The sequence below is a fragment of the Hordeum vulgare genome, chromosome 4H (assembly GCF_904849725.1).
Source record: "Hordeum vulgare subsp. vulgare chromosome 4H, MorexV3_pseudomolecules_assembly, whole genome shotgun sequence".
In the NCBI taxonomy this organism is placed as follows: Eukaryota; Viridiplantae; Streptophyta; class Magnoliopsida; order Poales; family Poaceae; genus Hordeum; species Hordeum vulgare.
In genome coordinates, this window is record NC_058521.1 from 438,726,369 (window position 1) to 438,751,213 (window position 24,845).

Sequence of the window (24,845 nt, forward strand, 5' to 3'; positions counted from 1 at the left end):
TGTCTATTCACCCCCCCCCCCTCTAGCCAACCATATCGATCCTTTCAATTGGTATCAGAGCCACGTCTCTTTATTAAGGGTTTAACCACCCGAAGAGTATGGAAGGTGGAGAGGAAGTTAACCATGGGCAACCCGAGGACATGGACTTGACTTCGGTCACAAGGGACGACTTGAATACGGCTATGGCAGCCCTCAAGACGTCCTTGACGAGCGAAGTCAAAACCATGCTTAAAGAATTAATTGAGGGTCTTAAAAGTTCACCCCGAACCGGCTTTAGTGGTTAAACCCACCATTTCCGATTCGGAGGCCAACTCCTCTAAGGAAGCGGCTAAAGGTATGCGACCTGCTTCACCTCACGAAAAGGATGGGACTGGAACATATGCCTCAGTTCCATCTCCCATGGCCTATGGAGGACCCGTTCTCGCACCTCGTCTTAATCCTGTTGGTCCTCCTCCTAAACTTGTGAAAGGTGACTTTGTTAACTGGGTATTTTCTATTAAGTCTCATTTGAATCACAGCTCAACAAACTTGTGGAGAATTATGGAGCAAGGATATTATCCCCATGACCCAAGCAACCTCACTCCAAGAGAAGATGCAGACAATCAATATAATCACTCTGCGTTGTTTATTCTCCAGTCTGCTGTGCCACCTGAAGATCTTCCCCACTTACGTCCCTTCACATTGGCCAAGGATTGTTGGGAGCATATTATGGTGTTGTACAAGGGAAGCTCAAGTATTCAACAATCCAACTATGAAGTGATACTTGATAAGGCCGATGAGTTTGTGATGAAGGAAGACGAGGACCCTCGTGATCTCTATCGGAGGGTGACTGCTATTGCTGTGGCACTAAAGGATCATGGGAGTAAGGATGTGGATGATACATGGGTCAAGCGCAAGTTTCTCAAAGCCATCATGCCTTTCAATAAAGCCATGTCATCTGTCATTCGTCAGCGGCCAGACTTCCACTCCTTGTCTTCCAGTGAAGTGTTGGATGAGTTCATTGCAATGTCAATCATGAACGAAACAGCCGACAATGCACTTGCTCATGTTCGATCAAAGACAACTTCACCCAACCTTGCGTTGAAAGCAAGAGCAATGCTTGAAGAAGAAGAAGAAGATGAGGAAGAAGAGAGCTGCCCTGAAGACACAAAGTATGCTTATCATGAGCACATGGCTCTTGCATCAAGGCAATTCTGGGGAAATAAAAGGAACTCAAGACCCACCTTCACCAAGAACAACTCGAGTGGATTCAAACCAAAACAACGAGTAAGGACATGTTATAACTGTGGAAACGTGAGTCACTTCGTGGCAGAATGTCCCTATGAGAAAAGGGAAGACAACGGAGGCAAGCTCATTCGCAAAGACAAAACCAAATCATTTCCAATCAAGAACAACTTTGTGAAGAAACCTCACCCAAAAGGGATGGTGGCCCTGGAGGAGTGTCCTTCTGATGATGATGGTGATGATGATACAGTGGCAACGGCAACTGTTGCTATTGCCACTACCTCTTCCCAGAAGGTGTCTCTCTTCAACGACCCCAACGAGAACCACATCACCAAGTTCCTCATGGCAAAAGGTACCAATCAGGTAACTCCCATCATTAAGACCAACATTGCTTCTGCTCCTTCATTGTTAAATTGTGTAGAAGATAGTGATGTTGGAGAACTTAATGAGCATGATCTTGATAAGTTTCTGTGCACTATTAAGGGAGAACCCAAGAAGCACTTTGTTGCTCTCTTGGAACAACTGGGTGAGGCCACTGACCTCATTGAGTCTCATGAGGAGACCGTCTTCGAGCTTCAGGGACATAGTCGTGACTATGCCGATGAAATTGCCGAATTATCTAGTGCTCTAGAAGAAGAGCGCACTCTTCATTTGGCTCTTGAGGAGTCATATAACGATGACTGCGCTAAAATGCAAAAGAAACTAGATCATGATGTTGTTCTTACTCGCATGCTTAAATCTAAAAAGTATGCTCTTGAGGTTGGCCGTGACAGACTCAAAGAAGAGCTTGACATACTTGACAAGGCCCACAAAGCCTTGAAAGGTGTTCATTTCTCTCCGAAAGAGTCTCATGATCAACTCCAAGCAAAGCTTACCAAGGAGATCTCTACTTGTCCTCCCTTTTTGTTAATTGATAATACTTGTGCAACTAACCCCTATTGTGAGCATGTTCATCTTGTGGAGGAAAATGCTAAGTTAAAGGAGAAACTTGAGAAGGGCCTTGTGGCATGCAGACAAGGTGAGAAGAGTCTGAACGATCTCTTGAGCACTCAAAAGGGTGTTGTAGGAAAGGAAGGACTTGGACTTACCTCCAAGTCAAAAGGTAAAAGGAAGAACAAGAACAAACGATCTCTCACCCTCATGGACATCTTTGTCAAAGAGGGTGAGGGGACTCAGAAGGTGAACAGGAACAAGGTGGACTATGGGAACCCCAAGAAGGGCAAAACCGTTCCTACTAACACAGCCGGCAAACTCAATTCTTCTTATGTTTTATGTTGTGCTAGTGATGGGCATGTTTATGCTAGATTTGTTGGTTCCTACGATGAAGATACTGAATGGGATATCTGGGTTCCTAAGACCCTTGTCTCTAACATGAAAGGACCCATTAAAAAATGGGTACCTAAAACCAAGCCTTAATCTATTGCAGGAGTTTGCTTCCGGTGGGGTGTCATGGTTGCTCGATAGTGGAGCAACAAATCATATGACCGGAAGCAAGGACTTAGTGGTGGATGTGCATCCTTCTCCATCTATGCCCACCCATGTCCAATTCGCCGATGCATCCTCGTCAAAGGTATTGGGATTTGGTAAGGTGGTCGTCTCTCAAGATTTATCTATTGAGAAGGTCATGCTTGTTGAGTCACTTGCCTACAATTTACTTTCGGTTCGTCAACTTGCAATCATGGGTTTTTCCACATTCTTTAATATTGACATTGTGGTCCTCCTAAGGAGCAAGACTCTTAAAGTAGCCTATGTTGGACATGTCGAAAATGGTCTCTATGTGGTGAACTTCTCAAAGCGACCCACTAAGACTGCGACATGTTTAATGGCTAAAGTTGACGTGGGCTGGCTTTGGCATCGCCGTTTAGCTCATGTCAATATGAGATCTTTGCAAAGTCTTCTGACAGGGGACCATGTTCGTGGACTAACAAATGTGAGCTTTGCTAAAGATCGTGTTTGCAGTGCTTGCATTGAAGGAAAGATTCATGAAACTGCTCATCGTCCAACGACTCTTATCTACACTAAGAGGCCATTGGAACTTCTCCATATGGATTTGTTTGGTCCTCCAACATTTGATAGTCTTGGAGGCAGAAAATATTGCTTAGTGATTGTTGACGACTACTCAAGATATACCTGGGTATATTTCTTTAAAAGGAAGAGTGAAACTCAACAAACGGTCATCAACTTTGCTAATGAAGTGCAACGTCAACATGAAGCAAAGATCTTGATGATTAGGAGTGACAACGGCACCGAGTTCAAGAACTACACCCTAGATGAGTTTCTAGGTGATGAGGGAATAAAGCACCAATATTCTGCACCATATACCCCTCAACAAAACGGCATGGCAGAAAGGAAGAACCGGACCTTGATAGACGCTGCAAGAACAATGATGGCAGAATTCAAATCTCCATACAACTTCTGGGCAGAGGCCATCAACACAGCATGTCATGCGTCCAATCGGCTCTACATCCGCAAAGGCTTGAACAAGACTCCGTATGAGATTCTAACTGGAAACAAACCCAATCTCAAGTACTTCCGGGTATTCGGTTGTAAGTGTTTCATTCTCAAAAAGGGAGCTCGGTTAGCTAAATTTGATTCTAGAGCACATGAGGGTATCTTTGTTGGTTATGCTACAAACTCTCATGCTTACCGTGTCCTCAACAAGTCCACCGGACTAATTGAGGAGACGTGTAACGTAGAGTTTGATGAAAATAATGGCTCCCAAGTGGAGCAAAGTGGTCTTTGTGATATAGGTGATGAAATTCCTCCCGAAGCCATAAGAAGAATGGGGATTGGTCAAATACTCCCCATTGAGGAACCCCTTGTGGCCGAAGGAGAAGTACAATGCTCTACTCAAGTGGAGCCATCACCCCCATAAGCCCCACACGCTTCCGATGAACAAAGAGAAGACTCTCAACAAGTTGATCAAGCTCACGGTCAAGATCAATTGCCTAACAATGGTGATGTGCCCCATGATATTCAAGCACTACCCCAAGACCCCGAACCTACTCATGATCAAGATCAAGTGCAACCCCGAGATCCAGAACAAGTAGAAGCACAAGATCAAGATCAAGAGCAACCACTAATACAAGATCAAACTAGTGAACCTGCTCAAGTCGAAGGACAAGATGATGAGGAGACTGTCTCACAATTCCCGTCTGGAGCTCCAACAACCGGCTCAAGACGCAAGGGCAAACAAAAGAAACAAGTCGATGCTCCCCCGTTATCTAATGAAGAACTCTTGGAGTGTCGAGCAGCCAAGAATGCGAACAAGCTGAGAGTCAAGTCACATCTTATGAAGAATGTTCTTGGCTGTTTAAAAAGGGGAGTATCCACCCGTCAACAGCTTTGAAATTATTGTGAGCATCCCGCGTTTGTCTCGTATTGTGAACCTCAACAGGTACAGGAAGCACTCGATGATGAGGATTGGCTTATGGCCATGCACGAAGAACTTAACAACTTCGAGCGCAACCAAGTCTGGGATTTAGTGCCTCGGCCAACGGAGGAGCATAATGTCATCGGGACCAAATGGATATTCAAGAACAAGCAAGATGCCAATGGAATTGTGATTAGAAACAAGGCAAGATTGGTGGCTCAAGGCTACTCCCAAGTCGAGGGTATTGACTACGGTGAAACATTTGCCCCTGTTGCTCGTCTAGAATCTATTCGCATGTTACTTGCATTTGCTTCTCATCATAACTTCAAATTACAGCAAATGGATGTGAAAAGTGCATTTCTTAATGGTCCTTTGAATGAGTTGGTCTATGTCAAACAACCCCCGGGATTCGAACATCCCAAGCTCCCCAATCATGTGTACAAACTCAATAAGGCACTCTATGGCCTTAAACAAGCCCCACGCGCGTGGTATGAGTATCTTACTGAGTTGTTACAAGATCGTGGGTTTGAAATTGGGACGATTGATCCCACTCTTTTTACTAAGAGGGTTAAAGGGGATTTGTTCATATGCCAACTATATGTTGATGATATTATCTTTGGCTCTCCTAACACTTCATTCAATGAAGAATTTGCTGCACTAATGACTGAGAAGTTTGAGATGTCCATGATGGGAGAGTTGAAGTTCTTCCTCGGGTTCGAGATTAGACAAGGTATAGAAGGGACATTCATCAAACAAGCCAAGTACACTCAAGACATGCTCAAACGGTTCGAGCTCGAAGATGTCAAACCGGTCAAGTTCCCCATGCCAACCAGATGCAAGCTTGACAGTGATCCCAATGGTAAAGCAGTGGATCAAAAGGTATACCGCTCCATGATTGGATCCCTCCTTTACCTCTGTGCATCTAGACCGGATATTATTTTGAGTGTAGGGATATGTGCACGGTTTCAATCCGCACCAAAAGAAAGTCATTACATGGCTGTCAAACGAATCTTTCGATATTTGGCTCATACCCCAAACTTTGGCCTCTGGTATCCCAAAGGAGCAAACTTCAATCTTGTTGGCTATTCTGAGTCAGATTGGGCTGGAGATTGTGTGGAGAGGAAGTCAACATCTGGAGGATGCCAATTCCTTGGTCGCTCTTTGGTAAGTTGGTCTTCAAAGAAGCAGAACTGTGTCTCCTTATCATCCACCGAAGCTGAGTATGTGGCAGCTGCAAGTTGTTGTGCACAATTGCTATGGATGAGGCAAACTTTAAAGGATTATGGTGTCACTTGTGACAAAGTGCCTCTTCTATGTGACAATCAAAGCGCCATCAAGATTTCCCTCAACCCAGTGCAACATAGCAAAACCAAACATATTGATATTCGTCATCACTTCATTCGTGAACATATCAAGCTAGGTGATATTGAGGTTCACTTCATCCACACTGAAGAGCAACTTGCAGATATTTTCACTAAGCCTCTAGATGAAGCAAGGTTCCGGGAGTTAAGGCATGAGCTAAATATCATTGATTCAAGTAATGTGGATTGAAACTAGGCATATTGCACCTCACTTTGCATTCCATCTTGGTCTAGATGTAGGCATGGACATAGGGGGAGTGTTGTTCTCTCAATGAACTTTCCCTCCCCCCCCCCCATTATGCATAAATCAATCTAGTCTTTCACATTAGCCATTGTCAAATGGCACTTGTGCTTCAAAGACGAGTTTTGGTCATGAACCCAAGGATAATTCTTCGCGGTGTCATATCATTGTATCAAACATAGGTAGCCTCGGCCACCGCCCCTCCATCCTTTCTTGCGTATAGAAGAAAGGATATACAATGACAAATCAGTACATTTTCTTGGATGCTATCTCTTTTTACTCACTTGTCATATGCCCAAGTTCATCCCTTTTCCTTAGTCGTGTTGCAACATTTACAGCGGTACTACCGCTAGGGTAGCGGTACTACCACCAGGACCCCGGCGGTACTACCGCCAGGGGTAGCAGTACTACCGCCAGGACCCCAGCGGTACTACCGCCAGGTATGGCGGTACTACCGCCAGGATTCACATCTACCACGCCCGGCTAGAAAATTTCTAGGGTTTCAAGGGGGGAGCGGTACTACCGCCAGGGGGAGCGGTACTACCGCCAAGACCCCAGCGGTACTACCGCTGCACCCGAGCGGTACTACCGCTGGCCCGTACCCCTTGGGCTATATAAAGGAAGGGTTGCTTCACCTCTTCTTCCTCCTCCAAGAGCCATGAATCCCGGTAAAGCTCCTCCCTTCTTCTATTTGGTTGATGTTCGTGTTCTAGGGTTAGGAGCATTGGGGATTGGATCCATATCTTTGATCTTATGGCTAGTTCTTGGATGGCATGAAGGAGATATTTGAGGGGAGTATAGGTCCTATGGTTTGTTGTTGATCTTGTTGCCATGCCCTAGGATTTACTCGTTTTAGATCTAGCACTTGAACTTTTGGATTAGATCTAAAACATGCTCTCTCTTGCCTAGGCATGTACTTATTTCGTGTTACTAAGTGTTCCTCATGACAAGTAGGGCTGGGGTGTAGATCTTAGTGTTCATAATCAGCCCATGCCCTCGAAAACGATTTTTATCTGTCAGATCTGAAAGTCAAACCCCCAGCGATACTACCGCCAGGGGTAGCGGTACTACCGCTAGGACCCCAGCGGTACTACCGCCAGGGGTAGCGATACTACCGCTATGACCCCCAGCGGTACTACCGCCAGGGGTGGCGGTACTACCGCCATGAGCATTCACTATGTATTTTTCTGTGTTTTGTGCTTAGCAATGAGTGTTTACTTGTTTTGCGTTTTCAAGATTCATTGCCTTGACTCTTCTTGTCGCCTCTTTTTCGCTATGTGTTCTGTGTCACTGGTGGCTCTTCTCGCCGTTCGAACCCCCCACGGGACACGCAGTCCAAACAGTATCGCAACCAAGAGGCGCCCGAGGGGTCTGCCACCTCAGGTCTGCCACCAAAGAAGAAGTCCTTCAAGAAGGTCGCTCACAAGGATAAGAGGGTCAATGTCCGAACAATGTCCCCCAAGGACTTTCTGCAGTTTCGCACCAAGAACCACTATCTCAACGAGAGGTATGTGATCAAGGATGTTGACCATGTCTGGGCAAAGGACCAGTGCAGGATCTACCGTGATGTTATAGCTCATTTCAAGAAGAACTATGTCTTTGTTCAGTGGATTGACCTGGCACATCTTCAGCGGAACATGGACTATTTTGGTGATGCCCTCTCTCTGGTTGACAAACTGGGCATCAAGGACATCATCACCTTCAAGACGGATTTCGATCCCACTGCAGTTGCTCAGTTTTATGTCACAGTCCATTTCTCTCCTGATGCAGAGCGTTCCATGGTGTGGATGACTGGGTCAAAGAAGATGACCGGTACCTGGCATGAGTTCATGCAATTCCTTCGCATTGACTTCCAAGGTGCTGACACTCCTCTTGGGTTGCGTCCTCATGCTGCAGCCCCCGCCGATAGGGCCCCCGCAAAGGACAGACTGCAGAAACTGTATCTGAGGAAGGGGGTGCTTCCCAAGCACCTGGACATCATGCATCGGATCTTTCGCAACACCCTCTTCCCTCGCAGTGGTAACTTCGATGAAGTCCATGGCTCCTTGGCTGAGATGTTGCTGCTTTGTGAGGAGGCTATGTCTCAGGAGTCTGCTCAGCTGGATATTTCTGATGTGATGTTCACGGAGCTCTGGAACTGCATCATCATGCATAAGGTTCCCATCTACGGGCCTTACCTGTTCGCATACATTCGCCATAAGTGGCAAGAGGCTTTTCCGGAGGAGCTGCTCTACGCTCAGTCTGACTACATTGTGCACGACCCGATCAGGCTTCGCGTCAAGGACAAATGGGCCAACCCATCTACTTCCACTCAGCACATGGATACTGATACAGAGACTGCTGCTGACAGAGGAACCGCCTCTCAGTCCCGCTCGTCTGCCATGCCATCTTGGGCTATCAAACTGCAGGACAAGATGAAGACTCTTTTCTGTATGCAGGCCAAGGGTCAGTACCAGACACACGTGGCTCAGAAGGAGAGCCGCCAGAGGCATAAGCGTGTTCTCAGGACCCTGGATGTGGACATCTCCAGCGGCTCAGAGGACGACATCACTCTTGAGGCTACTTAGATGCAGGCTCAAGGGTACCAGTGGTCTGGCGATGAGGCGGAAGAGGAGGAGCAGACCGATCAGGAGGGGACAGATGAGTCTGGTGATGCTGAAGATGAGGAGTAGCTACCTGTGGCATTAGGTGTGCCCCTTTTTGGTGTCTTGTGCCAAAGGTGGAGAGAGTCTAGGATTTGCTTTCATATTCGAACTTTGCATTGCTTTGCTTTATTTTGTGTGGTTTGCTTAGAACTTGGTTTGCTTCTAGTTTGCTATCTTTTGTGAGACATGAACTTATGTGAGATTTATTTCCATCATATGTTGTGAGTCATATGCCCAGTATTGTCATATATCTCTATCTCTTTGTTCTCATATTATTCTCCGTGCAAATCCGGTATTGTCATCAATCCACCAAAAAGGGGGAGATTGTTGGGGCATAGTTTATGCCTAAGTAATTTTGGTGATTGATGACAGTACCGTACAGGACTAACCGTGTGTGTCAAGGTTTCAGATAACACACGTCAATGGCACAAGACGACACGTCTCCTCTCTCATGGAACGGAAGCACGGCTCTCTCTACGATTCTCTTTACTTGAGTCATAGGAAAGCCGTACTATTAAGAGGGGATCCGTAGTGGAAAGGTTTGGGTGGAATCTATCTTTACACACGCACACTTCACATTCTTCCTTTCCTTTATCTTTGGAGCGGCCCTCGCCTATTTGTCTTTAGCTCTCTGCAAAATGGTCCCCAGCGGTACTACCGCTAGCGGTAGTACCGCTGCAGCCAGCGGTAGTACCGCTAGCTGGCGGTAGTACCGCTCCAGGTGCTTTGTTCCACCTACCTAGCGGTAGTTCATGGACGGACCCTTTTGCGAAGACTTTCTCGGCGGTAGTAGTGTTTGTGCACTACCAAGGGGCCAGTGGTAGTACCGCTGGTGTCAGCGGTAGTACCGCTGGAGGCCCTGCGATAGTACCGCCAGGCGGCGGTAGTACCGCTCCTCCTCAGCGGTAGTACTGCTGGAGCTCGGGCAGAGAGTGGGAAAACGGTCTGAATTTTCCCCCCACTATATAAAGGGTTCTTCTAGCTGAGGAACCCTATCTCTTACCTCTCTAAGCTCCATTGTTGCTCCCCAAGCTCAAAAGTGCCCGATCTCTCTCCCTAGCCAATCAAACTTGTTGATTCTTTAGGGATTGGTTGAGAAGGCCTAGATCCACACTTCCACCAAGAGAAAAGTTGATTCCCCCACCAATCCCTTGCGGATCTTGTTACTCTTGGGTGTTTGAGCATCCTAGACGGTTGAGGTCACCTCGAAGCCATATTCCATTGTGGTGAATCTTCGTGGTTTAGTTGGGAGCCTCCAAGCTTTGTGTGGAGTTGCCCCAACCTTGTTTGTAAAGGTTCGGTCGCCGCCTTCAAGGGCACCTATAGTGGAATCACGGTACCTTGCATCGTGTGAGGGCGTGAGGAGAATACGGTGGCCTTAGTGGCTTTTTGGGGAGCATTGTGCCTCCACACCGCTCCAACGGAGACGTACTTCCTATCAAAGGGAAGGAACTTCGGTAAGACATCCTCGTCTCCATCGGTTCCACTTGTGGTTATCTCTATCCTTTACTTTGTATTTGCTTATGCTTGTGACTATATCTTAGTAGTCTTGATAGCTCTCGTTGTTAGCTTCTATAGGGTTCACCTCATTGTCATATTATTTGTGAACCCGTATAGTGTTTACCTTAACTTGCTAAGATTAATTAAAAAGTGGTCGTTGTCTATTCACCCCCCCCCCCTCTAGCCAACCATATCGATCCTTTCAAGGCGGAACCTATTGGAGCTTGCGATGCGGAGACAGCGGTCAAATTGTTGAAAAGCTGATTTTCCGGTTTGGATATCCGCACAGTATCATTACTGATAATGGTACTAACTTGTCCCAAGGGGCGATGCAGGAGTTTTGCCGTCGAGAACATATCCGGCTTGATGTTTCTGCAGTCGCTCACCCACAATCTAATGGGCAGGCGGAGCGGGCGAATCAGGAGGTTTTGCGAGGAATTAAGCCCCGACTCATGGTTCCCCTGGAGAAAACCCTAGGGTGTTGGGTTGAAGAATTACCTTCAGTACTGTGGAGTATCCGGACCACCCCGAACCGGTCCACAGGTTTCACCCCTTTCTTTCTGGTCTACGGAGCGGAAGACGTTCTTCCTACTGATATAAGGCATGACTCACCTAGAGTCGCCGCATATGTGGAACAAGACAATGAGCTGGCGCGTCAAGACTCCTTGGACACCTTATAGGAGGCACGTGACCTGGCTGCAGCCCGCTCAGCTATTTATCAGCAGGATCTACGGCGTTATCACAACCGCCGGGTTAAGAGCCGGACCTTTCAGGAAGGCGACTTGGTTCTTCGGTTGATACAAGATCGTGCTCGCATGCATAAGTTGTCACCACCTTGGGAAGGATCGTTCGTCGTCAGCAAGAATCTCCGCAATGGCTCTTATTATCTGGTGGATCTTCGCCCTAATCGGCCAACCACGGAGGCTGAGTCAACTCGCCCCTGGAATATTGCCCACTTGCGGCCTTATTACACTTGAGCTCTTAAGCTCTGCATTTTGTAAGTTTTTCAGTTTCATTATGAAGTAATAAAGTTAAAAAATGCTCCCCGACTTGGGGGCTTCTTCATTAAAAATCAATTTTGTCATCCTGTTGCGACCTTATGAGCCGACAGAATCATCATTTTAGGGTGGGTGCTCAAGTTTTCTGACTCGCCCCATCCTGTCGCGACCTTATGAGCCGACGAAACCATCATCTTAGGGTGTGTGCTCGAGCGTTCTGACTCGCCACATCCTGTCGCGGCCTTATGAGCCGACGAAACCATCATCTTAGGGTGTGTGCTCGAGCTTTCTGACTCGCCCCATCCTGTCGCGACCTTATGAGCCGACGAAACCATCATTTTAGGGTGTGTGCTCGAGCTTTCTGACTCGCCCCATCCTGTCGCGACCTTATGAGCCGACGAAACCATCATCTGAGGGTGTGTGCTCGAGCTTTCTGACTGGCCCCATCCTGTTGCGACCTTATGAGCCGACGAAACCATCATCTTAGGGTGTGTGCTCGAGCTTTCTGACTCGCCCCATCCTGTCGCGACCTTATGAGCCGACGAAACCATCATCTTAGGGTGTGTGCTTGAGCTTTCTGACTCGCCCCATCCTGTCGCGACCTTATGAGCCAACGAAACCATCACTTAGGGTGTGTGCTCGAGCTTTCTGACTCGCCCCATCCTGTCGCGACCTTATGAGCCGACGAAACCATCATCTTAGGGTGTGTGCTCGAGCTTTCTGACTCGCCCCATCCTGTCGCGACCTTATGAGCCGACGAAACCATCATTTAGGGTGTGTGCTCGAGCTTTCTGACTCGCCCCATCGTGTCGCGACCTTATGAGCCGACGAAATTGTTGTTTTTATTTTCCTTCATGGCATGGCCACGAGGGTTTCAAAACCTTTTTCCTGATTTATCTTGAAAATATTGGTTGTCATTTATTTGGTTTCACATATGTTTTTTTCAAAGCCTAAATCAGGTTGATGATCAAAATCACTTCATCCATGGCGGATTAAGCATTATAAAGGATTCTCAAATGGCGGATCAAATATTTCAAATCGCCTTAAGGGCGATATAAAGATTCTTTCGAGAGTATCACAAAAGCAGTACCGACTTATGAAAAAGACCTATTACATGGCTCTCAGGCCAAATCGATGAAGTTTATTCTGTTGGCGCCTTCGGATCATTTTGCTGCGAGCTTTGGCCGACCTCAATTTGCAAGTCACCCAGTACCGAGTTACACTTGGCCAGAGCCACGAAGTCATCTTCATCCGTCAGAATTGATGCCAGATCTGCTTCCAAGTCAAAAGGGTTCTTGGGTCGCCGAGGAGTTAAACTGGTCGTCACAAAGGTTGGCGGGTTGACCTTCTTGTTCTTGCTGTCATAAGCAGCCTAATACTTTGATAAATCCAGACTTGCAGCAAGTTGGGTTGCCGCCAGCCGGGAGTCCTTGACAACACGTTGATAGTCCTCTTTGACGAATTCTGACCCATCATCTTTGAGTTGAGGAAAGCCTGCCGCTACCTCTTCCGGGTTGATCTCTGGAGCATACGCCAAGCAGCGACTCAAGGTAATCAGTACCCCCTTCCGGGCGGCTGACCGAGTCAACTCGCCAATCTGAGGGGGAAGCGTTGATAGGCAGCCAAGCATCTTCTTTGTGGAAGTTATAGGCTCTTTGGCACCCATCACAGCTTTAACAGTTAAAACACTGTCGGTGTACAGCTGCTCTGTCAGCGTGTAAATCGCCTTCAGCATCAGCATGCAATCATCCTGAAGGTTGGCGGCTCTCGGACCTGTGTAAGGGGTCATGATAATCAGCGACTTACAATAAGAGTTATTGATAAAAAAGGATCAAAAGTTTGAGTAAGTTTACCAAAGACGGCTTGCATCATGTTTGAGATATGACGCTTCAAGACAGACAATTCTTGTTGCACAGTATCCAGCCTGGCTTCAGCCTTCTCTGCTCTTTTTGTTGCAGCATCTTGGTCAGCTTGAGCTCTTTTCAAATCGGCTTTGAGTTTTTCCAGCTCAGCCAGGACCAATTGATACTTCTCCTCCGACTTAGCTCGGGCATCTTGCTGACCAGATAAGTTTTTCTTTAAATCGCCAAGCGCCAATTCAGTCTGAGCAAGAGTTTCCTGTTGAAAGTACATAATAAGGGGCAAGTCTCAGAATTATTGCAAGCAATATCCCTGACACTTGGGGGCTAATGTATAATTTTTTTCAGATGAAATTATACAATATCAAGACCCGGCTCATCCTTTTACTGATGACCCGGCCCTTGGGGGTTACTGGTCAAAAGTTTTTCTAAATTTATCAAGACCCGGCTCATCTTTTTACTGATGACCCGGCCCTTGGGGGTTACTGGTCGAAAGTTTTTCTAAATTTATCAAGACCCGACTCATCTTTTTACTGATGACCCGGCCCTTGGGGGTTACTGGTCAAAAGTTTTTCTAAATTTATCAAGACTCGGCTCATCTTTTTACTGATGACCCGGCCCTTGGGGGTTACTGGTCGAAAGTTTTTCTAAATTTATCAAGATCCGGCTCATCTTTTTACTGATGACCCGTCCCTTGGGGGTTACTGGTCGAAAGTTTTTCTAAATTTATCAAGACCCGGCTCATCTTTTTACTGATGACCCGGCCCTTGGGGGTTAATGGGAGTGATACAATATAACAAAGCTTACCTCATGTTTATTTTTTAGCATCCGGAGCAGGCTTTTCTCCATCTCATAACTCGCCTCTAGGTGACTTGCAAAACCAGAACGGAGTTCTTTGAACTCTAGATTTTCATATTCAGAAAGCTTAGCCTTGGAGAGTCCAGACTCAGGAATGGTTTGAGAGGAGGATGCCACATGCTTTGAAAAAACCGTTGTCGCCGGTTTGGAGAAGCTGGTACGAGTAATAACTACATCATCCGGGTCTTCTGCTGTCATCAATGGACTTGGCGGCTTAGGGGCATCCATTGTTTCCTTAGGCGAGTTTGGAAGATCCATTTGATTTTCGGGCTTGCCTTGATCCGGGTTATCTTGGATCGACAGTGATTCTTTGATGGGTTCTGAAATTATAACAGGAGTTGACCCGCCGGTTTTCCTTTTCTTGGCATGTGCCCTAAAAGAGGGGAGAAGCGCATTAAAGAACTGAAAGTTTATCACCTTCAGATTCAAAGTAAAATTATCAAAAGACTTACCCAGGGACTCGAATCATTGGCGGAAGTGTCGACATTACTGAGTCGCCAGATGTAGGAGGAGAGTTCTGCAAGAATTATATGTCAAAGATATAGGCGGGTTATAGATGTGATCCAAAGAAACATGAAGAATTGCTATTCATGGGTACCTCATTTGGTTTCCTCTTGTTCATTGCTGGTAAGCCGGACACCAGATCACCGGAATGACTTCGGATTTTCCGATTTGAAGTATGTTGTGCTTTCTTCAGTAGGAAATTTGGGTCCAAATAAGCATTTGGATGTGAGAAGGGAACTTTCCCACAAATTCCCTGGCCGGCTTAGGTGGAGAAGGAGATGAATCGGAGGAAACAGAAATTACCTCTACAGAATCCTCCTGGCTTTCGTTGTCTTCATTCTATTCAAGAGAGGCAGAGATATAAATACAAAGTTAACAGTAGTGGATGGCGAGTGAAAAGAGGATAGGTTTTTACCTCCGAAGGTGCATCGCCGACTTGAGACTCATCGGCTTCGGATGGCTCGGCCGCAGCAGCTTTGCCCTTGCCCTTGGTTTTCTTTGGGGGCGGCTTAGCGTGCTTCATGGCTGGCCTTTTGGGTTTCTTGGACCAAAATTTATCACCTTTCTGAAATAGCATATGTTACAAAAAGCCACAATTCAAATGAAACATAAGAAGTAAAGACAAAAGGCGGGTTAAATTTGCTTACCTTGGGCGCCGGATTAATTTTGCAGAAAGGCTTGAGGCCGATTTGGCCGCATTTTCCCGCAGGCTCGCCAGTCAGCTTCTTGATGATGGTGACAATATCCTTTTCCGCTAAAGCCGTATGGAAATAACATTGAGGATGATCTAAGGTGCCATCAAATTCGCACATTAGCCCGTACCGGCGACTCAGAGGAAGGATGCGCCATTCGACCCAGCAGCGGATCAAGTCAACCCCAGTAAGGCCGTTGTTCGTCAAAGATCTTAACTCGGCCAATACTGGGATGAAATCTGATTCCTTCTCCTCGGTGAGCTTGTCTGGAAGCTTGAAATTCGTTGGAAGGCGATCTTTCCTATAGCCCAGAAGCTTGTTTTCGCCTGCAGGTGAGGTCTCTTGACAATAGAACCAAGACTCGCCCCAACCTTTGGGATGGCTTGGCATGGCGAGTGAGGGAAACGGGCTATCCCTACGGCGTTGAACATTGACACTGCCGAGTTCCTGGCTGGGGCCGTTGTGAAATTCCGTTCGGCGATTTAGGTGGAAAAAGTGCCAGAATAAGGGAACTGAGGGTTCAATCCACAGATAAGCCTCACAGAACACTTGGAATTGGCATAGGTTACTTATCGAGTTAGGTCCCAGATCCTGGAGGCGGACGTTCATGAAAGCCATGGCGTCTCTAGGAAACTTTGATCCAGGCGGCTTAAAACCTCGCTCAAGGTGTTCAACGAAAATGACTATCTCCCCTTCTTTGGGGTTGGGGAGATCCTCTCCGAACCCGGTACGCCAGCCGATAACATTCTGAGGGTCCAAGTTGCCCGTTTTCACATAGTCTGCTAGTATGGTGTCGTTGACTTCGGTAGGGAGCCAGTCACTTTTGAAGAGGTGCCCATGCTACAAAGAAGTAAAGTACGGATGAATTTACATGCCTCGAACATCTACTTTAAGGGGTGAAATAAGTTCATTTGACTCACCAAGTAATTTGTTCACGGACTGAGGGAAAAACTTGACCCGCCATATTAAGAGCCGGGTTGGGTTGCTATGGCGACTTACGAAGTTTGGTTATTCACGAGAGCTATGTTCTAAAGGTGTCGGAGACGTTCGTTCAAAACAGTGAAGTGTGAAGACTACAAACAACTTTATGCAATCAGTGGGTAAATTATGGATCTACTGGACAGATGAAAAAACATGAGAAAAATGGCTGGATGCAGCAATTTATTACCAGGATAAGGTGATGTCGTTCGCTTGACGAAACATTATTCTAGACTCGCAAGTTAAGAGCGGATGAATGAAGGTATTCAAAACATTGGCTATCTTGTCGACGTTTGCGTTAATCAGTCAAGGACAGGTAACAGATACTCACGAAGAACATCAAGAACATGGCGATGTTGGAACTTCGAACAAAGATTGGATCTGTTCTTAAATGGGAGGTGGCCTAACCTGATGCTTTCGGTCGGAAGTGGTCGACGGCGACGGAGGCTGTTGGAGAAGCACGAAAGTCCTGTCGAGCAAAGAGATCTTGGGCGGCGACGGAGTGCTTGGCAAACGGCGAGGTGGTTGACGGCGACGCGGTGGTCAATGGCGGCGAGCGGATCGGCCGCGGTACGAAGCTTGACGACGGCGAAGATCTATGGGCGGCGCCGAAGCTTTCGGGCGAAGACAGGAAGTGCAGTCAGCGGCGGAGCCCTCGGGAGGCGGTAAGGTTTTCTCGCTGTGATAATGGGGAGGAGATTGATGATACTGGTAGGTGGGAAGCGCCAGTCATGTCCCCTCCCCCATCTATTTAACAGGGCGGGCGCTGGAATCGAGGTGCCGTGAGCGGGAACCGCCGGGGAATAAAAAGATTCGCTATAATGGCGTTCTGATAATTTTGGGATAACGATGCACCAGGATCCGTTGGGATTACGTCAGTCTTCCCGGAATTCAAGGGATAAGAAGATGCCAACGAGAAATGGTTTGGCGACTTAAATATTTTTAGCGCCACATGGCGGGTTACAATTTATGGCGTATGGAGAAGAATGAAGAATGAATCGCCTTTAACTGAGCAGAAATATTGGCGTGAAAAAAGTTCAAGTCAATCTGGGGCCTAATGTTGGGGATATTACGTGTTAATAACCCGCCCTAGTTGGGTCGGGTCACCAAATCAAGCGATTCACCTGAGCGTGGTTTGGGCCTTGGCCTGGTCAGATCAAGGTCGTATGGCGGTTTATGATTTCCGGAAGGTCTCCAAGCTTTGAAGGACGGCGACTTAGAGACCACAGGGGTCAAGATAGGAAAATACCCTTGTAAACCCTAAGGGTTCGACCTGTATATAAAGGCGAGTCCCAGGGAAGGAGAGGACAGGTTAGAAATCATCGAGTGCTAGGTTTGGCGAGTTACGCCCTCCTTGTAATCGAAACCACATCAATACAAACCAAAGCAGGACGTAGGCCTTTACCTCCTCACGAGGGGCTGAACCTGGGTAAATCGCCGTGTCTCTCCCGCTTAACCCCTTTGAGTCGCCACCAAGGTGCGATGGCTCCAGTACTAAGTCCTTTCACGAGGACATCTGCCGTGACAAAACCACGACAGAGGGCATCACCTTCGGCAAGGTGGCCTGCCTCGCCCACTGCGCCGGCGTCAGGGTCCAGTCCTTCCGCACCGACCAGACTACCATCCACGACTTCTGTGCCCACCTCGCGCGTTGCGCCGCCTCCGAGGACTGCCATCTCATCTCATCCTACCACACGAGCCCCTTCAAGGAGGTTCGTATGCGCACACCTTCTCTCTATTTCGTAATTCACCCCAAGATTCCCCCTGCTAGATCATCTGATGCGGCGTGCGGGGGTGCAGACTCGGACTGGCCATTTCTCGCCCATCGGCGGCTACGACGCCGAGAAAGACATGGCGCTCATCTTGGATGTGGCGCGCTTCAAGTACCCTCCTCAGGGGGTGTTTCTTTCCAGGGACTTTTTGGTGTAGGGACCAAAAAAAGTCCCTTTTAGTCCCATGTGAAAGAAACAGGAGGGACTTTTAGGGACTAAAATAGGGTATTTGGGACTAAAGGAAGAAGTCCCTATGGGAGGGACTTTTTGGGACTTTTTTGGCTCTTTTCCCAACAATGCCCCTACTTTTAGCATGTCATTTAATAACTTCTAGTATATTACTAGGGGTAACATGGTCTTTTTGCATGTCATTTAATGACCTTTAATCTATGTTTAGTCCTTGAAAAGAAACGGGTAGGGACTAGAGACTTTTTAGTTGGGACTAAAAAAGTCCTAGGACTTTTTAAAGAAACAGGGCCTCGTTGGGTTCCACTGACGCTTCTCTGGGATGGCATGAACAGGACTGATGAAGCAACGTCCTCGAGACCGCCGCCTCGACCGACAGCGCCGGAGGGGCGGAGGACAAGGAGCGGACAGGGGTCGTGGTGGAGAAGAAGGAGGACGGCGACGTGGAGATGGGGCCGACGCGCTGCTTCGCCACAGCCCACATCCCTGCCGCTGCCGGATTGGCTCGATCCGGAGACCCAAATCTGAAGGTGTGAATCCCCCGTTCTCTCTGGTGTCTAATCTGGGCTGCTCCGAAATACTAGTAGTCTGTACCTTCGCTCCACTATAGTAGGCGCATTGGAACTTTGATAGTATGAAGCGTAGATTGCCCATGGCCTCCGGTGCTGCCGTGCTGTGATATTTTGAGTACTCAAGTCCAGTGTGTCTACTCACGAGGCGACCTTATGTGATGTCTACACGGATCCGTGGTAGCACTAAGATCTCGGTTTTCTGCTGACCAGTTTGGTGCTCGTTCTTGAAATGTTCATGGTTATAGAGGGGATTCAGTTGTAGTAGCATATTCTGGGAAGTCCACAGGTTTAGCTTGCATGCAATTTCTTTATAGCATACTCTGTCAAGTGTGTGCTCAGTATGTTCGAACTAGTAATTTCATATATTCAGATAGGGACCTTTCTTCCTGTTATTAGCCCAAAAAGAGTGATGCTAATTTGCTAAAGGTCCATTTGTTCATCAGGCTCTATGCTCTCAATATCCTGGCCTGGCACAGTATTTTTCTCATAGCAAAATTACATAGTTGTACAATCTATAGCTGTTCTGCAACATGCGTTGGTCATCTTAAAATGATGCTACCTAATGCATATCATGATTTTCAGACCTTGGATCAATCTACTCTTTAGGAGTACTTTGGAGTCTTGTCTTATTTTTTTGTATTTCAGATGAACCAGTGCTCTCATGTTCTACTAATTCTTAGCTGGTCGCCCGAACATGTTTTTTCAGTTTATACTTGGTGCCACTAGAAGCAGATGTTGCTGCGTTACACGCCTGCTATATGTATGCAGCGCTGCACTTATACCATGTGTTCTCAGCCTAGTCAGTTACAAGGAGGTTTGTCATAGAGCATTGCCTTATGGAAGCATTCTCGCTCACATGCAGTCAGTTATCACACAAAAATGTGAAGGAATTAGAAGTAGTTCTATATCAGGGCTTTAACTGAATGTGATGTAACACAACTGCAATAAAAGAAAAACAAATTATTGTCTCCGTGTAATTTTCGCACTTGGTTGTGTAATTTTGTATCAGATTGTGCTACAGGTTTGGTAGCAGATTTTGGTTGTGCTACAGGTTTTGGTTATATTATCAGATCTTGGAATGTGCTTCAAACTTTGTGGTGTGGGCTGTCATTTAGAGATGCTTCAGATTTATGTGTATGAGCTTCAAAGTTATATGGGCTGTTATTTATAGATCCTTTAACAACATAAAAGAAAAGAAAAGTTGTTGAATTCAAAATATGAAAAAGGCCAAAATTGAACTGGACCAAATGTGTTTGGGCACTAAAAGGCCAAGGCCCAAATTATAATGATAAATAAAATTCAAAAAAATATTATAAGTGGATGTAAATAGGCTAAGTCTCCAAAAGAAGCCTAATAAGAAAAAGCCCAAAAAAATAAAACCAGCCCATGTGATCAATTGAAATGGGTTGGGTGATTTCAGTCATGACGTTTTGATTTCGTCGTAATTTTGCCACGTAGGACCGCCATGTAGGATTGGGTTAGATTGCCAACGACGATTTAGGATCTTCGTAAAGGTTACAATGATCCAGGAATCGTCATAAAAGTTACGACGATTTCGATCAAAACGTCGCTGCTGTCAGTTTTTGACGCCTCTTTTCGGCGCTTGGTTTTTTGTCATAAAATCGTCGTAAATTAAAAACCGTGACGATGTAGCGACAAAAATATAGCGTCGTGTATTAGCATATTTCTTGTAGTGACATAGTTTGCTATATTCCAAGAAAGTTTATGGTCTATACTTTAACATGTGAATAACTTGCTACTCAATCTTGAGAAGCTTTATGAGAAATACTTGTTGGTTATGATGCTAGAAAAATGTCTAAAATTATCTTTGATCAATATTATACATTATGATAGCATTCACACTTCATAAATTATTTCTTTTATCATTTACCTACTCGGGGACAAGTAGGAATTAAGCTTGGGGATGCTGATACGTCTCCAACGTATCGATAATTTATGAAGTATTCATGCCATATTTGCCTATGTTTATAATAGCATTATATGGTATTGATGCACTTTATATGATTTATTTAGAACTAAACCGGACTGGCGTTGTTTTCAGCAGAATTACCGTGGTGTTGTTTTTTGTGTAGAAAATGAAAGTTACTGGAATCGCCCGAAACTTTTTTATGATTTTTTCTCGAATATATGAGCAACGTTGGAGCGAAGAACCACTAGAGGAGGTTTGCCACAGAGGCACAAGCCAACAGGGCGCGGCATGGGCCTTGGCTGCGCCCTGATGGCTTGTGGGGCCCACGTGGCTCCTTGCGCGTGATTCCAACACTGAAAAATCCTATAAATCCCAGAAACCCCATAAATGAAGAGAGAACCCCCGCTATGCCGCCGCAACTCTGTGTATCGCTGAAAAACCAATCTGGAGCAATTCCAGTACCCTGCCGGAGAGGGAAAACCATCACCAGTGGCCAGCTTCAACATCCCGGCAGAGACCATGATGAGGAGGGAGTAGTTCACCCTCGAGGCTGAGGGTATATACAAGTAGCTATGTGTTCAATCTCTCTATATCATGTTCTTGAGATGGCACGATCTCAAGAACACGAGCTTTGTTAATAAAGTTGGATCATATGATGTATTTCCCTTACCGTCTAGTTGTGATGAATTGAGTCTTTTTCGTTAAGATCTCGTCATGTTGGATTGAGCATATTGGTATGGCAATACTTGATGTACATCTTGCGTGGGATACCCGTAGTGACATTGGGATATTCTATTGATTCACTTGATATATGTTTAGCCATCAACTTACGGGTTCCGGTCACCTTCGGTATCTATGCATAGGGGTTGATTGCACGTTTTCATACCATATTCTTCGATAGAAATCTTGTGGTGCTCCTTACACGTTCTTTGTGTTGGATTGAATATGATAGCTCTGAAGTTGTTTTATGCATGTCGCATAATTTACCCACGGATACTTGAGGTGACATTGGAGTATCTAGGTGACATTAGGGTCGATTGATATGTATCATTGGTGTTATTCTAGGGCGAACTCTTGAATAGATTGAACGGAAATGATAGCTTGATGTTATCGTAGTACGAAGTCTTGAATAGATTGATCGGAAAGAATAACTTTGAGGTGGTTCTACTACCTACACAATTTCATCTTATTATTCTCCACTACATAGGAACTTTGGAGTGATTCTTTGTTGCACGTTGAGGGATCCAACTATGTTAGCATTGTTGAGAGATTGCACTAGTGAAAGTATGTACCCTAGGCCTTATTTCCAAGCATTAATACAACGTTTTGCTCGATTTTTACCACTTGTTACCTTGCTATTTTTATATTTTCATATTACAAAAACGTATATCTACCATCCATATTGCACTTGTATCACCATCTCTTCGCCGAACTAGTGCACCTATACTTTACCATTGTATTGGGTGTGTTGGGGACACAAGAGATTTCTTGTATTTGATTCCAGGGTTTCTTGAGAGAGACCATGTTCATCCTACACCTACCACGGATTGATAAACCTTAGGTCATCCACTTGAGGGAAAATTGCTACTGTCCTACAAAACTCTGTGCTTGCAGGTCCAACACGAGTCTACAAGAATAAAGTTGTGTAGTAGACATCAAACTATTTTCTGGCTCCGTTGCCGGGAAAGTGAGTGCTTGAAAGTGTATCTTGGTTAAGAAGACAAAGAGACAAAAGTGATCACCAGAATTGGGCGGCTAGGTCGCCTGAGTTGGACGGCTCATGGGTCGACTTCGGACGAGTTTAACGACTCGGACGTGGCGGGTGACGAGAGGTGCACTGTGGACGTTCAGAACGACGAGGTGAAGATGATGGGGTACCGTCACTGTCATTCGCGTTCGTTGGAGGTCGTGGGTGGTGGCTGCAAGGCAGAACGCCGGGGAAATTCTGTGCTTCTGCTCATTCTGGCGACGACGCTGGAATCATATGTTGGCAGCGGTTAGACTCGGCTCCACGAGCAACTAGGAAGAGCAGGGAGGGGAAGAGCTCCAACAGGAAAGGGATTCAGACAAGGGAAACATGCGACTTCTTGAGGTTTTATAAGGGTCAGGGGAGGGAGTAGGGACAGAGATGAGCGGCAAGGATGCGTTAAGGGTGGTCGTAAAAGCAGCACTTTTCCCTTGTTCTAGTGGCCAACTAGATCACTGATGGTGCGCGTTTCCACGCCCGTCAACTTTATCAATAGAATGACAGGAATTACATCATGAAAAAAATGAATTTACATAAAATCTAATCACACCTTTTCAAGGTAGAAATGTAGAGGCGTCGGACAAAATGTTCCTTTTTGCACGAGGTGGCAGCAGGTCGGTGCGGGGATGTCATAGTTCAAAAGAATTAAATTATTGTACAAAGGAAATATATTGAAGTACCACTGCTTTATATAATCTTGGGTAGTCTACAAAATTCACAATTAGCCAGTTTTGAATCTGGGGACAGCTACATAACATCATTCCAAAACCTTGCACTTGAGTTTATTTCCTCCAGATTGGGACAATCACAACATTTCTTCATAGCAGGTTGATGGAGAATGAGCAGTAAAGAAAGAAGCATGTCATATGGACTGCGACTCTGGATCGATCAACTATGATTAATAATCAGGGTTGTTTTAATACGAAACTTAGTAAACGGAATAAAAAGTATTAATTTTAATCGAGGCATCACAATTGGAGTTGATGGCATCAAATTATCATATAACAATTTCTCAAAGCTGTAAAATAAGAGCGTTTAGATCACTAAAATAGTGATCTAAACACTTATATTCGCTGGTTGTGAAAAGTAACCCTGATACATCATGTTAAACGGGTAATCCAACAAAAAAGACAAACTCCCTGTGTAAAGAAATATAAGAGCGTTTAGATCACTACTTTAGTGATCTAAACGCTCATACATTTGTTTAGGGAGGGAGTTTATATTTTTTACATTTTAACTTAATACATGCAGCAATGTTTTTCAAAAGTATGCTTATGATTAATACAGACTTTTGTCAAGAAATCATCTCTGCTATTTGTTTCATTTCCACATACCGTGTTCTTGAAAGGGTTCACTTCATGTCAGCAAAGATAATGAGCCTTTGAGTTCAGCGATGTTTCTTGGAAAACATAATAATGAACCAGATTGTTAACACATTGAAAAGAGAGATATATGATTTGAATGCATACACTACGGGAATACCCCTTTTTTTCATTCCATATGCACTTACATGCCGTAAATCCATTGTATAAAGGACAGCAATGGAATCCAGCCAAAATACATGTGCAAGCTTTGCAGCCCTGCAAGTTTCTTTCCTGGTTTTGTTGCAGGAATAGGCACGGTGTACCGGACCAACACAGTTTCTCGTTTAGTATTATTAAAAAGTTGTAATACATTTGGCCAGAAACAACAAAATATGGAGAGTACTCGATGCATACCTGAAAGAAGGGGCACAATGAATCTCCACGAAAGATGCTAATCTATCCACGAGCTATGGTTGAACAGGGATGCTGCAATAGAAGGAAAGAGTGGATGACCTGTGCTATTCCTGCGTGAAAGACATACATTCAGAAGAACATTCGAACAAAGCCATATTTCTGAAATCAACTATGAACCGGTTCCCTCGTGTGCGTGTCGGATCCCCTCAACCGCCCGTTCCCTCGCGTGCGTCGGGTCAGCTTCATCCCCTCCCGCTGTGGATCTATCGTCACCTTGGCTCCCCCACCTGCGTGTCGGATGGATGCAGGAGATAAATGGGCTCAGAAAGCACAGATCGCTGCGTAGTAGCTTCGTTAGTTAGACACATATATAAATGGGCCCAATAAGCCCACTCAATGACAGGGTTACAAAAGTATCCGAAATCACTACTTAGCGAATACACCTTCCAACGATTACTTTCACCATCACAAGTTGTGACAAGTGGCGCACTGCATGCGTGCCACTTGTCGCAACCAGGGGTTTTCACTTTTTTCGTAGATCCGTATTTTCAAAACGTTTTATCTCCTAAACCGTGCGTTCAAATCTCGAACCGTTTTCACTGTTGACTTTCTCGCGTCGAGATCTTCAAAACTAGATTACATGTTGATAGATTTTGACGAACTTTTTTTTCATGAAAAAAACTCGAA

At 45.8% G+C, this 24,845-nt stretch overlaps 1 protein-coding gene across 1 annotated transcript in view; it reads left to right on the forward strand.

The window, feature by feature from the left end:
- LOC123450594 (glutathione gamma-glutamylcysteinyltransferase 1-like) overlaps positions 1–18,719 on the forward strand; it is a 35,488-nt gene extending 16,769 nt beyond the window's left edge. The window contains exons 2-5 of the mRNA XM_045127763.1: positions 16,427–16,432; positions 17,775–17,945; positions 18,034–18,128; positions 18,488–18,719. Of these exons, the coding sequence (XP_044983698.1) occupies positions 16,427–16,432; positions 17,775–17,945; positions 18,034–18,128; positions 18,488–18,719 (504 nt within the window). The remainder of the gene's footprint in view (positions 1–16,426; positions 16,433–17,774; positions 17,946–18,033; positions 18,129–18,487) is intronic.
- The last annotated feature ends 6,126 nt before the right edge of the window (positions 18,720–24,845 follow it).